Source organism: Penicillium verrucosum (assembly GCF_028828655.1).
Source record: "Penicillium verrucosum strain IBT 35672 chromosome Unknown utg000002l_segment0_segment0, whole genome shotgun sequence".
NCBI classification, from domain to species: domain Eukaryota; kingdom Fungi; phylum Ascomycota; class Eurotiomycetes; order Eurotiales; family Aspergillaceae; genus Penicillium; species Penicillium verrucosum.
Genome location: NW_026643211.1, coordinates 2,548,409 through 2,565,583, shown reverse-complemented (window position 1 = coordinate 2,565,583; position 17,175 = coordinate 2,548,409). Strand labels below are relative to the sequence as shown.

Here is a 17,175-nt window from a genome sequence, read left to right as displayed (position 1 = left end):
TTTTAAATAGTACTCGATCTCGTTCTTTTCTTTCACTATTTCCCCGCGATTTTCCATCTACACTTATCATTGTTAAGCTTAATTTGTTGATTCGAATGTGCTACCATGGAGCTGGCGCTGCCCAATGACGTACTTCTCTTGATAGGAGAGCAACTCGAACAGAAAGAAGACCGACGAAACCTCATATTAGTCTCCCGTCACTTTCATGATCTTTTCCTCCCACTAGTATATCGAAAGGTGTCTATCAACCATTGGCAAGATGCCAGTTCGTTCCTGCATGCCATACTGGAACGACCTGCGCTGGCGCGGGCCGTTCGGGAGCTAGACCTAACAGACTGGCATGCGAAAAGCGTATCGGACGATGACTGTAACCAAATTCAGACATCGACATCTTTGAGAGCATGGCTGGATGATGTATCATGCTCAATGCTCGAAAGTGATCAATGGGCCCAGCACCTCGAACAAGGCATTGCTGACGCCTGGGTTGCACTCATTCTCCCATTGTTGAGTCAGCTCAGAACCCTTTCACTGGCCTATACGACAAACTCTCCATATTTGGACTGGATCATGCAAAGGGCCGTGGATTGCAAACAGCCATTTCCCGTCCAACCAGCCTTCCGACACCTACGTGAGGTCTCGTTGCATCATCGGGAAGATCTCGATCACAGCGAGCACCTGGATGATGCCGGAGCTGAAACTCAACTATCATCAACATTGCTCCTACCATTTTTCCAACTGCCATCTGTTCGTGCTATCACAGCCAACTCCGTAGTGGACCCTAGCTCCACCACTCCCCTCTCTGAGGAACTAACAGATGATGAGAAGCCTCGCCTTGGCTTCTCCTCGATCACCGATATCGATTTGCGTGCAAGTAGTGGGAACCATGGCATGGAGAAGTTGGTTAGCTCATGCGCCGACTTGAAGTCATTTAAATACCAGCACTCGGACTCGCATGTCCTTTCGCATGGCTACCAACCATCCGCCTTCTATCGCTCTCTGACCCATAGCAAAAAGAGCCTGCAAACACTCTGGCTGGACCACTATGGCAGCCACTATCCGTTCACCGCTGCTGGGCTGAACCAATCCCACGACGAGTGGTTTGGTTCCCTTGTTGATTTCACTGCCTTGAAAGAAGTGCGCGTGAGACTGCCAAATCTGTTGGATATTCGATACCAGAACGAACCGACCACACCTCTCATGGAATGTCTCCCATCGTCGCTTGAGACTCTTTACATTGAAGCATGTGAGGAGCGATATCTGGGAATGTTGGTTTCCCAATTACAACCCGTGATTAAAAGTCGCCGGACTCGTTTCCCTAAACTCAAGCGTGTCGATATCGAGGGTGCGTTCCAAAACGTCCCGTCGGATGACGATGATCAGGTTGCTAGCTCTGGACCTGATGTACTTGAAGCTGTGATCAAGGACAAAATATATCAAGCTGCCGAACCTTTGCATATAGACTGTGTCAATGCTGGGTTGGAGTTGCATCTTCACGACCGTGTTCTGTCGCATACTTGACTCTTCCCATTGTTAGCAACCTTCGGGCTTGCATTTCCCAGCATTTTATTTGACGATACCACCTGAACGCTTTGCATTATATAGATTTATCTTTTGCTTCCTCGCAATTGTTTCTCGCTAGATTTGGAATTTTTAGATGATTGAATAGACCTCCCAGTCTTCATTTTCAATTCAAGTTCGGGACAGATATTATGGAATCGAATCATTCTTAACGAAGTACACTTATTCAGACCTTAGTAGATATATAGTGATTGAAGCTACACCTTGTATACCTCCGTAGGAGAACATGTATTTGACAAAGGAACATGTTTCTAAATGACATTTGGAATTGAGTTTAGAATGATCATGGGGTATTCTATAGTTCGTGTGTTTAAAGGGAAGCAAGAACCGCATCGGCGCCAGATTTCTATAGACAAATTGAGCTGTTAGCCACCAGACGGAGCAAAAATTAAGGATGAAATTCCATACCTTGACAACACCCTTCTCGGTCTCGATTTGGGCATAGCTGACCTTACCGTGATCGATAACGATCGCATAACGGCCTGTACGGCCAGACGCCTCATCGGCCCAGCCAATGTTCTTGGAAAACTTGGCATCGGGATCCGAGAGGAAAAGCTATTCATATAAGTCAATACAGTCAATACTAGTCGCAGAAACGCGGAAAGTTGGGGTTGTGCTCACGATGTCATCCCCGCGAACTCCATTCGCCTTGCCCCAGGCACTCATCACGTATGGATCGTTGAAAGCAACGACGGCGACAATGTCAGCTCCCTTCTCGCGGAGCTTGGGCAGGTTCTGGATATATCCTGGCACGTGGTTGACGGAACAGGTGGGAGTGAAGGCACCTTGGTTTACACGTTAGCATTCTGCCTTTAGCTGGAGGATGACATTGACGTAAACTTACCGGGAACGGAGAACAAGACAACCTTCTTGTTGGCCCACTCCTGTGAGGCATTGTAGTTGATGGGGATGCCGCAGGAGGTGATTTCACCACTTTCCTCGTTCCATGGAATGTACCTGAAGAGGAATCAGTGTCATGCTTTGCGGGGGTTGGGGTTTTACATACTGGAAGACCACGTCGCTAGGGAACGAATCGCCGGACTTGAGTGTAGTCATATTGAGATGAATGTGGATATTAAGAGAAGAGAAGAGAAGAGAAGAGAGAGATATGAAAAGTTGAGGTTTTGGAAATGGCGGGGGTTGTCAACGTCAAGCTGATTAATATGAGGTGATCATGCGGGGCAGATCCGATGAGGGGGACCTTGCGGGAGGCGCCGAGCTCCAGTTGAGGGAATGCCCAGGTGTAGCAACTAGCAATTGATTTCTTCAAATATAAACTAAGAAAGATTGAATGAAAAAAAAAAAAAAAAATGATTGCTATGTACTGCTATGTACTTACCACACAAGTAGTCGACATTAGACATAACAGTGATACTAGAACGAGAGAGGGCTCTCAAGTCCAATTCATACATACACTTGATTACTTTCAGATTGGGTAACTATGATCAAAATATACATGTCCTTCATAGTTTATGCTTGTCTTCATCTGACTGGAGCCGACGCACTACTTGTGCGATAGCATTCTTACGTTCCCCGTGGCTTTGCCAAAAAGCTGGAATGGACTTTGCAGTTTCACACAAGAGGCGAAGACCATTGATTCCCCTGGAAGCATGTTCTGCCGGAACCATTTCTCCTGGTTGGTTCAGTGATGCATTAAACACCTCAAGCGAGACTGGACCTAGGTACCCGGTGGCAAGCACAGCAGCTGTGACAAGCTCAACCGGCATATACGCACCTCTAGACTTCTCAAGAGGATATAGCCGATGACTTCGCGACCATGGGAGCAGTGCTGGTGTTTCCGGGTCTGTTGGAGGGAGGAAAGTTGTTGGGTTCATCAACTCCGCATCGCCGCATTGGAAGAAGAAGATCCGATCACCTGGTACCGTCGACACTAATGACGCGAGTGATCCGGTAAGAATATCCAGAGATTCCTCCAAGGTTGGGTAGATCCGCCCGTGGCCAGCAACATTGTACGGATCAGCAAACTCGACGGCGAGGATATTGAAGGCATCCACGATCAGGCCAACGTTAGGGCGGTTGGCAAATCGTACGGCTTCCCATGAGGCCGACCATGTATTTCGAGTTGCCCAAGATAAGCCCTCGTACCCAATTTTTAACATGCGCCCACCATCAGCCCTCGCGTAAGCAGCCGCCATGTCGCCCAGTTCTGCGAGGTCCCTCGCGACCCTCTTGAGATCAGATGTCACTCCCTCATCGGTGCGGACATTCGCACACATAAAGACAAGATCGGTGTCAAAGGCGCGCATGAAAGGGAATCGTCTATGATAGTAAGTTAGTATGAACTACGTGACTCCATTGTCGCTATTTCGACATCGAGGTAAGATATATCTCACTTGGCGACTAGATCGAAGGCAGCCTGGCGTTCGACTGGGTCTTTGATTCCCTCGATGTTCCGAAGAGGTTGGGTGCAAGCAACCCGCAATCCTAAGGATTTGACAACACGAGCCAATTTTCGAGCAACGTGCAGATTCTCTGCAGTCGGTTCCCAAAGTTGGTCTCCCGGCAGTCCATGTTCTTCCAGGTACGCAGCCCAACACTCGTCAAACAGATCGATCCATTGATATCCCGATTTCGCCGCGGCTTTCAGTCGTGGTTCTAAACGATGCTCTCGCCAGTTGCCGAGGGATAACGTAGCGATACCCAATGGATTGGCTTTACATGGAGGCCAAGAAACTGTCATAATTCCAGAATTGGTAGCTTGTATCGTTCTTGGGGTTAGGGATTAATTGTTCCATTAATACAACAAAAGGATGATCGAATACCCGGGCTGTTGACGCCACTTCACGCCACCTCCACAAACCGGTGCATTCTTTAATGCACCAAGTTGGGGTAGTCAATCATCTATATTAAAGCGTACCGTTTTATTAGAAAACGTTCAAGCGATTGCGACAAAACGTTATCCCCTACAATGTCCTCTATGACTGAATATTTTCCCTAGTTCTACTGTGATTCGTGTCTTGATGACGAGGCCGAGCCTGATAAGAGGCAAATCATATAGCCGGGTAAACGATACCCCTTTGTTGTTCTCCCGCCAGTTCCATCCACGTCGCGGAGTTTTGCTTCCTTAGAAATACTTTCTCCATCCTTGGAAACAAAATAGCCGTAGGTACCCAGTAATATCTTTTCCGTATCGGTCCAAACATATCCGGAGAATCGTGGCCGAATGTGATTAGATTAATCTTCAGGACAAACGAGGTTGTTAATACCATTAACGGACAGCAGGGCTTTGCAAACATATAACAAGCTAAGAAACTAGGTCCCAGAAGGAGATCGGGTATTGCAGAAGGCCTGGTCAAGCGATTATCTACCTGCTGTACAGTGGATGCATGAAAATGAGGTGCTAACAGTAGATCGGTTTGACGGTATCATGAAGTCGCATTGGTTGCCAAGCGGTTGACGTCGATGGCTCCATCCACCCTCTATCAAGGTCCTCACCTTGCAACCGTTGAATATAAACCACGCACTTCCCATTTCTATGTGGGTTTCGTTTCCGAGCTACTTATGTGTGGTAAAACATCAGTCTACCATTGGCTTTTGAGTATCAATAGGTGACAAACCCCAGACAAACCATCTCGGTAGATCCAGGGCTCTCTGTTATCTCCTCCCTGCGGTTCTACTTCTCTCGGTGAACTCTGCTATGTGTCCGAGACCTTTGCTCTTTCGCCTTTTTTTCGCCTTTCTACTCTCCCCCCTTACACACATGCGAACCACGCGCGAACAAGAATGAGCAACTTCAAATTCATAAACACAAAATCATTTTCATACATTCTGACTGTGCTTTCATATACAGACTTGGACTTCCAAATTATTCACTTGGATCAGAAGCACCCAATGGGCTTTTTTGCTCACATGTCAACATTCTAGGGTGCCACCAAAACGCCACGATAACGCATTTTTCCTTCTTCCAATGTCTTCAAGCTTTCTTTGACGCCATCCAATGTCAAAGGGAATGTCATCTTGACAGGCTTGATGTTGTGGAATGAGGCAAATTCAAGCATATCCCTGTGGACCTGTCTCGAACCCACGATGCCTCCTTGAATCCGAAGGGCATTCACGAGCAGCGGCATATATGGGATTTTGAGATCGTTTGAATCGACGGACAGAGGCGAAATGACACCATTGGGGGCCATGACATTCAGGTAGAGTGACCAATCCGGCTGACTGCTGGTCGTCACAATGAGATGATCGAGAGGAGCTTTGATCTTCAACTCTTTCACACCCTTGATCGCATAGAACTCGCCGGCTCCCAGCTTCGTCGCCTCCTCCTTCTTGCTGTCTGTGCCGGAGAACACCACGACTTGACAGCCCATCTTTGCGGCGAACTGGATAGCCAGATGCCCCAGACCCCCTACTCCAACGATACCAACGCGAGCGGTCGGACGAACCTGCGCGACATGGAGGGCATTGAAAACAGTTGATCCACCACACATCAAGGGACCCGCATCCTCGCTGCTCATGTTGTCGGGAATCTTGAACAAAAAGGCTTCACGCCAGACAGCATGGGTGCCGAAAGACCCCTGATCAAGATTGGCCAGGCCATACATTTTTCGCTCACTGCACAATGTCTCCCAGCCAGTGAGGCATTGTTTACAGAAACCACAGCAGTCATGTTCATAACCCCAGCCTACACGATCGCCCTTCTTCAAGAACTTCGCGTCTGGACCAATTGCTTCCACCACACCCGTTCCCTCATGACCAAGACTCATGTTGGCTGACTGGTAATGGACGTCTGTGCCGCACACTCCTGAATGTGTGGTTCGCACCAGGACATCGTCTCGCTTGAGGTCCTCCCGCTCGGTCTCTGCTTGTTTGATTCCATCTGCGGAGCCCCTGTATACGGTGAATTTGATTGTCATTGTGGGAAATGTTGACGCAAGATACAGTTTCGTGGAATTTGAAATTTATTCAGGGAGCATTCAGGTAGGTTAATATTTGAGTCTGCTTTATAGGGGAACCCCTCTAGTACGTCACTAGGAATACCTCCCACCGAGAATCGACCAAACTGTGGGAGATTAGTGGGTTTCGTCGGAAAGAAAGAGTTTCTACTCGATAATAAGACGATCTGTGATGCAATTGGGTGGACCCACCTTGTCGATGAATCGATGATGCTTGCGAAGTGGCTTTTTTTCCCCTGGACTTCCTCCGAATTGAGATAAAACCCCGATGCAAAGAATTTCTGGGGGCAAAGACCCAGAATTGTTGGTCCCAATTGGCCTTAGGGGCTTGGTCGATCTAAGACTTCTTCTTCAGGGCTGAAAGTTGATGATGTCATAGGCCCAGGCTTGTTCAGCTCCCACTAAAAAGGCGGTCAAAGGGCTGGATAAAGTCACGTGGTTACTGCCGTATGGAATAGACCCTTAGCTTTCAGAGTCAGTCTGGATAATAACTCAATCACTCCATAGTACGCAGGTTAGTATGCAGGCACGGCTACTTCATGGTCGTGGTACGTGACTAGATATAGGCAATCATTCATCTCACGTTGTATCTAAGCCGAGATCGGATGCAGAAGATCTTTTCAACTTTATTTTTTTTTGAGAGGACATGGACTCTTCAAATAAAGCTCTTGCAATCATGGATTCGAGAAATTGTCAGTGAAATCAGTCTCATCAAATTCCTTCTCTATTGAGAGCACATTTAGAAGAGTGCTTCAACTCAATGATGATAGTACTCCGTAGTGATGAACACTGATGATAGTATTCCATCCTACCGCTTGGGCAAGTGATTGTCTCCGCGCTTTGATCGCTAATTCTGCTCGTAATTTAAAGGCGGTAAGATACAGCCACGCGATATCGGGCATCCCAATTTGGAAGGTACGAAGTCTAAAAAAAAAACAAATTTTCTCTCGTCTCGCAATTGGTAATTGCTCATATCCCAAGGTACTAAGATACATCACTGTTTCGGCCCCTGTGACGTTCAGGGGAGTCGTTCTGGTGTGAGAAGATGATTCAGGTCCATGGCGTAACTAGCACCGGCGAATCGCCCCATGCCTCATCCGACAAAGATGCAGCGTTGGCGGTGGTGAGCGAGTTCGCCCAAGAAATTGACCCGATAGTGGAAAAACGTGTTCTACGAAAGATTGATCTGTATTTGATGCCTGCCATGCTTATAGGTTAGTCATACACTTCATACCCGTGACCTAAATTGTTGACTAACTCGAACACAGGCTATGGCATGGTGTACTATGACAAGGTGCGATGACTGCACCGATGTCTTTATTAGCCAACATATCCTAATCTCTCTATAGGCTATCTTAGGTAGCGCTACGCTCTTTGGCATGACGACCGACTTGGGGTTGCTAGTGAAAGACTACTCTACTTCTCCTCCATCTGTTGATACTTCACGTCTCAGCTGGGCAACATCAATCTTCTATTTCGGGATGATGGCTGGTCTCTACCCAATGACATTTATCTTGCAAAGGTTCAATACTCGAACTGTCCTCGGTCCAGTTGTTCTGGTATGGGCTATTGTCTGTGCCGCCACCGCTGGCGTGACAACCTGGCAAGGACTTTTCGTGCAAAGATTCTTCCTTGGTATGTTGATCTCCAATGTCCTTTACTGGTCTCTTATCTAATAAGAGATAGGTTTCATTGAAAGTGTTATTCCTACTGGATTTATGACCATCGTCAGCGGATGGTACACACAAGAAGAGCAGACTCTTCGACAGGCATGGTGGTTCTCTGGCACCGGTTGGTTTACTATCATCGGTAGCGCGCTAAACTATGGGTTTGGTCAAATCACAGCTGGGTCATTGAAAAGATGGCAGTATATCTACATTCTGGCTGGTGCCTTGACCTTTTTGTTTGGTCTCTGGTGTTGCACCATGCCTAATTCTCCAGTTTCTGCCTGGTTCCTAACCTCGGAAGAACGAAGGGTTGCTGTGGAGAGACTGCGCAAGGGTCAGACCGGTGTTCGGTGCCACAAGATCAAGTTCGATCAAATCAAAGAGTCTTTTATGGACATTAAGGTCTATCTGGTGGCTATCATGATGGCGGCAGCGTGAGTTTTCTCTCTTGTTGTGTGGTATATGATATCAGACACCATACAGTCCTCGATGTTAACCTCTTTATATCTAGGTACACTATCAATGGTGCTATCTCGGGCTTTGGGCCGTTGATTGTGTCCACCTTCGGCTATGATACCCTTCATTCAATTCTATTTCAGTTTCCCGTTGGCGCCATTTGTGTCATCTTCATTCCTCTTTGTGGATATATCCCTACGGTTGTCCCCAACACCCGCATACCCTTGCTCATTACCTGCTGTCTACCTGTCATTGCTGGCTGCGTGATGATTTGGAAATCTCAATGGGGATATCATCCAGTTACTCCAGTCGTTGGCTATGCACTCACCGGCTTCTTTGGGCCAGTAGTCAGCTTGATTATCACAATTGGAGCTAGCAACGTCGCCGGTGCCACGAAGAAAACCGTTATGGCAGCAACCGTGTTTGTGGCTTACACTGTCGGCAATATCATCGGACCGCAGCTTGTGAAAAGCAACACTAAATCACAACATTATCCAGAATTGTGGACTGGCATGATCATCTGGTACGTCCTATATCTGATTTATCTTCCTTGGGCCGATCTAACGAAGCATAGCTACTGTATCACAATTGCTGCCGCAGTCGTGTTGTATTTCGTCCTTCGGCGGGAAAACCGAATCCGGGAATCATTGGAAGTGGATGAGGTGCAGCGAGACAAAATTGCATTTGACGATCTCACCGACAAGCAAAATCACTTTTTCCGATACGCGTTATGATCAATAATAGCCGGATCCTTTCCGTCTATTGGATGGAGATTCATCGAGCGGGACTCTCTGACTGCTACACAACACTCACATCACTTGCCAACAGAATTTCAAATAGTAAATTCAACATAGTCAAATACTTTCTTTCAAACCGGGGACTGTAAAATCTTATTGAAATATTTCGATATATAATAATCAATTGCATTCAAAGTGCGAGCAAGATACGTTTCATACTCATAATGCTTGACATTGGGAGGTATATTTTAAAAACTGGTTAAATCAACATGCCACAGCTAAAATATATATCTAGTTTTCACAAAGTTCACCTGACAGGTAAAAACACTCCCCGGCAGCCCTATCTATCAACAGGTAATAAACCTTAGTGAGGCAATCCATTGTTATAGCTGAACATGCCCTTGGTATCCCACTTCTTCTTCAGCTTCAATAACCGAGGCAGCTTCTCCGCGCCATACATAGCATCCAATCCTTCCGTGCCATGTGCATAGCTGACGTAGATGTGCAAATCATCGAATCCGCTGGTAGCATTGAAGGCCTCGACGGCGGAAAGCCCAAAGTCATCTACCTTATCACTGATGGAGCTATCGGTAAAGCGAAATGTAAACATTCTAGACAGACGTTAGATGGGTACCCAGGTTCGCATGAACATGCAAATAGGGGGGAGAAGGCTTACTCATGGGCATTGATTTGGCGATGAGGATAGGCAGTGGAGTCATCTGCAATAGCAGTGACGGCCTGGGTGGGAAAGTACTCAACCTGCCAGGCACTTCCTGATGCAGAGGGGTAGTCATGCCAGAACTGGACGAGCTTGTTGAAGAAATTGATATGTGTCGTTGCGTCGATGGAGCGTACGCCAGCGGACCAAAGATCAAACTTTTGGCCCTTGACGCAAAACTCTTTTCCCAGTCCAAAACCGGCAACCTCGTTGATTGCATCCCAGTGGATCATGGTGATGTTGCGTTCAATATAGGCCAGGTCGAGAAAGGGGGCAAGTAGATTGAGCCCTTTTTGCTTAGGACCAGGGTAGACGGCATTGAGGAGGATAACGGGCTAAATGGAATGGGTCAGGCGGGTAATCATGTTTCTCTAGGTTGAAAGAAAACTTGCCCCTACTGAAGGATAATTGATAGCCAAAGCATGCAAAGACAGACCGGCAGGCAAGGTTACATAACTAGCCAGAATATTGAAAAAGGTCTCGTTAAGACTGGCAGGGAACATGAAGTCGACGTTGAGCACATTGCCGTTGTTGGTTAGATCGTAGACGTGGTATGTGGCCGAGGTGACAATTCCATAGTTGAAACCAGCGCCACGAAGGCCCCAGAATAGGTCTTTGTTCTGTGTGGCAGAGACGGTGATGAGATCGCCAGTAGGGGTAACGAGCTGGACCGACTCTAAAGCATCAAGAATGAGTCCGTGGAGTCCCTGGTATTTACCAACACCACCACCAAGGGTAGCGCCCACCATTCCCACGCAAGGACAGGAGCCAATTTCTATTGGAAATGCGTTAGAGACGACACTAAACACACCGTATGGGGTAAATATTTACGAATCTCTTTTCCAGCTTTAAAGAGAGGTCCAGTCACTTGAGAAAATTTAACAGAGCCACCAATAGTCATAGTGTTCTGATTTGTATCGATGGTGACACCATTGAACAGGCCCAGGTCAATCTTGAGACCATTTTGAAGAGCCCCGAAAGAGGGGTTGTATCCATGGCCACCACCACTGGCCAAAAAGGGAACATCATGCTTGAAAGCGTATTTGACCTGCAGTATTACACGGTCAAATGGGAGAGGGGGCATTTAGAGGAAGAAAACGTACAACCGTCTGCAAATCAGCAACGGAGGCAGGCTTAATGGCCAGAGAGAAGGTGGGTTCCTCCCAAGTGGTCCATCGCTGGACGGTGTCGGTCCAATTTGCATCGCTAGGATAGTAAACCTTAGTAGACGAGGAAAGGGTGGAGAGAAGAGGAGAGATATCAGAGGCGGTTACTGGAAAGATGAAGGAGAGAACTCCAAGGAGAAAGAGCAGGGGCGATGCAGCCATAGTTCTTTGCACATGCATACCAATCATAAGGAGCTGACTTAAATTCATCAGATTAGTTCTGATCTCTTTATTCCGTATGCTGGTCTTTATAAACTCCAAGATGGTGGCTGAGCTGACCGCTCTATCTACTCCACCAAATCGATTAGGTAATGCAGATCAACTGCCAACCTTGGAACGACGAACCTTGGAACGACGAACCTTGGAACGAACAGAGACAACACCTTAATCTTAACACCGCCTGTATCAAGACTATACCGCTTACCAAACCCGCTCATCAAGGATTGATTTAAAGTGCCCGAAACCTCTTAGCATCTGTTAAAAATATGGTTTAGCTTCTCAGTGGTAATATTCTAGTCAGAAAGGTAATTTTTGGCATAGCAAGTATGCTATAATAGCTACCTGGCTAATTTGAGGCGGATATTTCGATCGGTAGAATATTATATAATCATGTGGTACGGGTCCAAGGGTGTTGAGATTAATGCATTTCATAAGCGAGTGACATAGTCAGAAATACACAGTTAGTTAACTAGTAAATGAGATGAACCACAACCTTATAACTATGTCAACAACGTACTTGCTTGACTTCATATCTACCCGATAGCTGTTGGTAAGAATTTTAAATTATATGTATCGGACTGGGTCACTCGCTTGTGAAATACGTTAACTAACTAGCCAAATGTTTCAAAACCTAGGGAATACCTAGTTAGGTATTGCAGTTTTCGTTTAAGCTTCCCCTTCCTACCAAATGCGAATGTGTAGTTAATATCCATGGGCTTATGGCAATAGAGATAGTAGATCACGATATAGAGCACTCGCAGACACTGTTTTTCGATACCTATATGTGTACATATGTGTGTGTGGTCCTTAGATCAATCAAAGTTGCTTATTGTTAAAGCGATGGTGTCATTATATGGAGTATGGCCGCAGAGAGTATTCAACTACTTACACAGAATTATCAGTGACGATCATTAATGATTTGAATACCTGGTTAGATTCAGGCATTGTCATTGGTGTGGTAGATGATCAAAGTAAAATGTTCTTGTTGGGTGCCTGGGTGCCTGAGACCCAGGGCCCCACTTGGGACAGATCGATCCTCTTTGTGCAGTAGATAGTCTCTCTCTCTCTCTCTCTCCTTCTCTCCTTCTCTCCTTCTCCTCTCCGTCCAACCGCAAGCAGAGAATCCTACAGTATTATTTCTCCAATCTCAACCACGTAGATTCTGTTAGTTCTACATGGTGATCTGTTCTAATATATAAGTGATATGTTCTAGGTGATCTGTTCTAATATATAAGTGATATGTTCTAGGTGATCTGTTCTAATATATAAGTGATATGTTCTATATGGGTTATCTGTTCTAGATGGTGACTTGTTCTGTATGGTGATCTGTTCTAATATGGGCGGCGGACCCTCCGTATTTTCGAAAGAAAATTTACAGGGGCCGGTTAACTGCCAATGTCTCCTATTCGTTCGCTATAGATCTAGTTTCGTACTTCCTAGGTAGTCAACATCGATGATATCTCCCTTTTATTTCGCCATCGGTCAATATCCTCCTTGCGTACTTACTTCGATCGGTTTCAAATACCCACCCCTTGATGCAAGACTCTACGAAATCGCTTCAGCAAGTGAATGGAAATTTGCATCTACTCAGTTGAAACCAAATTCGGTGTAACAATATGCATGCAATGTGCATGGGTTAGAATGTGTTCAAATCACAATCAGTCTCACACTCTGTTGATCTGGAAACAGACTCAAGTATTATTCTGTCAGATTGCGAATTTCTTGGATGAAACTAGATGTAGTTCTCCGTGATGTAGTTTTGGATTCGTAAGACAAGCAAAAAAAGGACAAAAGCCAAGCCGAAAGGGGTATAAAAATATATACAACAGAAGTAAATCAAATGATAAGACATGCCAACGCCCCAAACCCACAAAGTCAACAAAATGAGAGAAATTAAAGGTCTCCGCAACATTTTTAATTAAAAGTCTTCGTACTATAGCCGAGGAGTCTTCTCGGAGCTGTGAATAATTGTTTCATGGACAACCTTTATCCCATTCTGGCTACTCTGGCTGTGGGACTCCCAGTCGCCATCGCCAGCGGTACATGTGGCCGGTTGTTGTCGTGAGGTAGGTAAGATCATTTGCTCGTCGCTGGTTGCATTCCATTGGGTGTCTCCAGGAATCGATAACGGATGGCGAAACCTCTTGCGTCTGGGATACCCGCCGCCGCCAGTGTCGGCATCTGCATCTGATAGAGGGTATCCAGGGTAGCTCTCTGAGCCACCCCTTGATGAAATGTATAGACCAGCACGTCTTGTGGTTCGCCTTACCAACGGGTATATCATGGGGATATTTCCGATGACGACCGCGACGAAAGTCTCGCGACAGGCCCAGCTGCCAGCTTGTTGAGCCCCATTTGCACCAGCCTAACGAACTATTAGATCTTGTTGTTTCATCAAATAACTCTCAATATGACTTACTGTTAGGATGAGGACACAACGCAGAATACCAGCCATCATCACAAATAAACCACCACTGAAAAGAACCAGGAGCTCGAGTTTTTCCCGCCATTTTAGTCGCGCTTTGACAAGCATCTTAATGCAGGTATTGTTAGTGACAGTTCACACAAATGTTTAGAGGGAGGCTTACCGGAGCTGGAATACTAATCAGATAGAGGTCGGTCGAGACATTAAGTACCACAGTCACATAGATGTCGATCTTGGACACGGCAGGCTGGCAATAATCTAACAATAGTCAGAGGCACAGTCTTTTGGGGTAACAAGTCGATAAGGTTTGACGTACTCCCAGGGTTTGGATCTATTTGCCAATTTTTCTCCATTGGATGACATGCAAAGAGAATCGAGCAGATTGTAGCAATATAAGTTATGGCGATCAGAACATAGGCGAGGTGGATACGGATCCGCATATTCACTAAGCCTGTGCTAGATAGTAGGATATACATTAGTGACAAAGAGCGAAACAGATGCGACAGAATGAAAACCCACGTCAATCGAGAGTAGAAAATGGCCATGCATGTTTTCAGCAACCATAACAGCAGAGTGTATAATGACCAGCCGGCCACCTGGACCTTGGAGCCACCTACACGCAGACGATACTCTTCCGAATCAGGCGACAAACTTTTTCGTTGTTCATCCGTCATCGCGTTATTGGCAAGGCCCATGAACCACGCACCGACCATGTACGCAGCACCGGTTTCCAGCCCATACACCACCTATACCCATATTGATTAGCAGAAAGAAAGCAAAGAGACAAGTTCTAATTCAACTTACACATGCCACCATCATTAGATAATCATCGGCTTGGAAACCTTTTGGGCCAACCATAATCCATCTTGCGGTCGTTCGTAGGCCAATGATGACAATGGCTACCCCCAACAAGGTGAACGCTTCAGTATTAAACCCTTCCATAGTTGATCAAGTTACAGTGATATATTTGTGGTATATGCCATCAAAACCAAAGGAAAAAAAAAAAAAAAACAGCTCAACCCAGGGTGTGCATTCAGATAAAGGAAGAGAAAGTCAATTGCATCGAGTGGGGGGGGTTGTTGAAACAAGCGGCAGAAGGCAGTATCAGTATGTCAATGATCTCCCTTGGCCTTCGTTGCTATTGGAATCAGACCGGATAAAGAACCAAGCCCGCTCCGTAGTCGACTTATCAACACCAACGAAGAAAAGAAAACGCAAGGACAAGATCGATCTCAAATGTCCGTTGGCCATGTTGTCTACTTACTTATTGTGGCTCACATTAGCTAAATGCAAGCCCCATCTATTATGTAGATATTTCCACAAGTGAAGGAAATTTTATGACAGGTTCCCGACCCTTCTGCAGGAGTGGCGACGTCCACAAGTCTCATTGGACAGCGATGGACTATCTTTGGTGCTGGACACGGATTATGGGTCCTTCAGCGTGCCGGGGAGGAGTTTAAGGTCAAGAAGACCGTTTGTTCCAGTCCCGGATTATTGGTCCCTGGAAATGTAAACCAGGAGTCAAAAGGTCCACATCTCCCCTGAGTCCATATGACATTCCCCGTTGGGGGAACGATCGGAGTAAAAGAGCAAGTTGTTACAATAGTTATGGAGTGCTCCGTACGGAGTACTCCGTGCCGTGTTAGAACTCACATTGTCTAACCTGAGGTTTATTTTCGGTTACACACGAGTGCCACACCCAGGCACAATATCAACTAGGCCAGAGAGGCAGTAATGGACCGCAATGCTAGCGGGGATGTCAACTACGATATATGACGCGCAAACGGACCATCCCAAAGACAAACTTACGGGGTAAAGTACAGTTGCATAAAGCTTGCGTATTTTGGCTAATTATGGGGAACAAGCCATACAATGCTGCAGCAAGGACAGGGATGTATAGGTTGTATGTATCAATTTCTCCGATCCACATTCTCTTTTGGGTTGGTTTGATTGCTGATCAGGCTGGACATTACTCCGAGAATATGTAGGTAACAGAACATTTGGGACTAGCCATCGGACGCTCAGGCCAGTCGTATTATTATCAATAAGCGATCATTGCCGCTTTTTTAGGTAACCCGCCAAACGAGTCCAGGAGAGATCATAAGTACTAAATTAGGCCTCGGGTTCCGGTCCGAATTGGGGGGGTTGACGGCTTCGATTTTGACACTATCAATCAACCTTAACTTTGTGCATAAGAAACATCATGTTTCATATCAGAGGTAAAACTTTGTTCATGACAGCGGAAAACTCGCCGCCAACGACTTGGTGGATAAAAAAAAAGCGGGTCGTTTACGAAGACGTAACGGGCAGTTCGGGGCTCCTTAATTTTCTAAGCCGAGGCAATTGTGAGCCTTGTACTCTGTACAATGTTGTATTTGTCAAATAATTTGTATGAGATCAATCAGTTCCATTGGACAGTGTCCAATAGTCGGATTGAGATACCAACGGAGGAATGGCAGCCTGCATATTGTTAGTCCCGACTTTTGTTTTCTTGTTTTCTTGTTTTCTTTTTTTTTTGCCCAAAATTAGTAAATCCAAACGCCAGCCACGCTGTTTCCACAGTAAAAAGTATCTAAAATAACAGTGGGGTATGGTTTACTCCGTACATTTGGCTGCCCTTATAGAAGAACTGACGATCCCCAGTCTGGCCACGCTTTGACGCAAGGCTAAAATAGTGCAAACGACCGAGCGAAGCTAAGAAAAGAAAAAGAAAAAATATATATATTCAAATATTCAGTGTTGATTCGAATTGTCTAGAAGAGCCCCTCCTGACACTGAAGAGTCTACTCCGTATGGAGTACAAAGTACAACTAACTAGTTAGTTAAGTACAACATACAAAGTACGACATACAAAGTAAGTGCATGCCAAGTAGTAGTCTGTTACCCAGATAGGCCAAGGGGTCTAGGACTGGGGGCACGGGTAGTTAGTTCATGAGCCATGATAATACCATTAAAGGATCATCTACTCCGTACTCTCGGTAAGGTCTATCTGTTCTTTCAAATGTCTCGGGTCCTTCAATTCTTTTTTTTAACATGTCTGTCTCAGAAAATATACTCCATACAATGCTGAACTTTGCTAAAACTGTCAAAGTGAGTTTTTTTTTTTTTTTTTTTAAGCTAATTTAAGAGTCCCACCATTCCATCCTCTGCAACGGCAAGGGCTTGAAATAAAAAAAAAAACTCAAAAGCATTACAAGTACTCGACGCTAATACCTCTACTTGTCCCTCATTCCTTCGTTTCCTGTACAAAGCAATCTGGACTTGCGTTTGTTTACTTGTACATAAATTCGTGC

The 17,175-nt window shown here is 45.8% G+C and overlaps 7 protein-coding genes across 7 annotated transcripts; 2 read left to right on the top strand and 5 right to left on the bottom strand.

Annotated features, from left to right (window-relative positions):
* Positions 1-105: 105 nt before the first annotated feature.
* Positions 106-1,518, top strand: N7516_006620 (uncharacterized protein; the record flags this gene model as incomplete). Its single annotated transcript, XM_057219340.1, has 1 exon — positions 106-1,518. One exon carries the CDS (start codon positions 106-108, stop codon positions 1,516-1,518), a length of 1,413 nt encoding a protein of 470 aa, XP_057073431.1.
* A 347-nt stretch (positions 1,519-1,865) lies between these two features.
* N7516_006619 (peroxiredoxin family protein) lies at positions 1,866-2,681 on the bottom strand. The gene is made up of 5 exons (XM_057219339.1): positions 2,585-2,681; positions 2,423-2,535; positions 2,200-2,363; positions 1,987-2,133; positions 1,866-1,924 (listed from the first exon to the last, which is right to left on the bottom strand). Exons 1-5 carry the CDS (start codon positions 2,632-2,634, stop codon positions 1,889-1,891), a joined length of 510 nt encoding a protein of 169 aa, XP_057073430.1. The 5' UTR covers positions 2,635-2,681; the 3' UTR covers positions 1,866-1,888.
* Positions 2,682-3,041: 360 nt separating this feature from the next.
* On the bottom strand, positions 3,042-4,279 carry N7516_006618 (sugar phosphate isomerase/epimerase family protein; the record flags this gene model as incomplete). The annotated part of the gene is made up of 2 exons (XM_057219338.1): positions 3,042-3,858; positions 3,933-4,279. 2 exons carry the CDS (start codon positions 4,277-4,279, stop codon positions 3,042-3,044), a joined length of 1,164 nt encoding a protein of 387 aa, XP_057073429.1.
* A 1,180-nt stretch (positions 4,280-5,459) lies between these two features.
* Positions 5,460-6,455, bottom strand: N7516_006617 (NAD(P)-dependent alcohol dehydrogenase; the record flags this gene model as incomplete). The annotated part of the gene is made up of 1 exon (XM_057219337.1): positions 5,460-6,455. The coding sequence occupies one exon, from the start codon at positions 6,453-6,455 to the stop codon at positions 5,460-5,462; it is 996 nt and encodes a 331-aa protein (XP_057073428.1).
* A 1,084-nt stretch (positions 6,456-7,539) lies between these two features.
* On the top strand, positions 7,540-9,351 carry N7516_006616 (putative MFS transporter; the record flags this gene model as incomplete). The annotated part of the gene is made up of 6 exons (XM_057219336.1): positions 7,540-7,708; positions 7,763-7,788; positions 7,844-8,129; positions 8,181-8,595; positions 8,673-9,140; positions 9,192-9,351. The coding sequence occupies 6 exons, from the start codon at positions 7,540-7,542 to the stop codon at positions 9,349-9,351; spliced, it is 1,524 nt and encodes a 507-aa protein (XP_057073427.1).
* Positions 9,352-9,718: 367 nt separating this feature from the next.
* N7516_006615 (FAD-binding oxidoreductase) lies at positions 9,719-11,400 on the bottom strand (the record flags this gene model as incomplete). The annotated part of the gene is made up of 5 exons (XM_057219335.1): positions 9,719-9,965; positions 10,031-10,407; positions 10,471-10,847; positions 10,904-11,120; positions 11,176-11,400. 5 exons carry the CDS (start codon positions 11,398-11,400, stop codon positions 9,719-9,721), a joined length of 1,443 nt encoding a protein of 480 aa, XP_057073426.1.
* A 1,990-nt stretch (positions 11,401-13,390) lies between these two features.
* Positions 13,391-14,824, bottom strand: N7516_006614 (uncharacterized protein; the record flags this gene model as incomplete). The annotated part of the gene is made up of 6 exons (XM_057219334.1): positions 13,391-13,822; positions 13,877-13,990; positions 14,046-14,140; positions 14,199-14,338; positions 14,402-14,628; positions 14,687-14,824. 6 exons carry the CDS (start codon positions 14,822-14,824, stop codon positions 13,391-13,393), a joined length of 1,146 nt encoding a protein of 381 aa, XP_057073425.1.
* Positions 14,825-17,175: the final 2,351 nt, after the last annotated feature.

What these genes read in the sequence shown, in the direction of transcription:
- N7516_006619 (XM_057219339.1), bottom strand. Translation starts at nt 2,634, where the DNA reads ATGACTACACTCAAGTCCGGCGATTCGTTCCCTAGCGACGTGGTCTTC. An exon ending in CCTAGCGACGTGGTCTTCCA is followed by an intron (nt 2,536 to 2,584) that starts GTATGTAAAACC and finishes ATTCCTCTTCAG; the next exon opens with GTACATTCCATGGAACGAGG. An exon ending in CCGAGAAGGGTGTTGTCAAG is followed by an intron (nt 1,925 to 1,986) that starts GTATGGAATTTC and finishes ATTTGTCTATAG; the next exon opens with AAATCTGGCGCCGATGCGGT.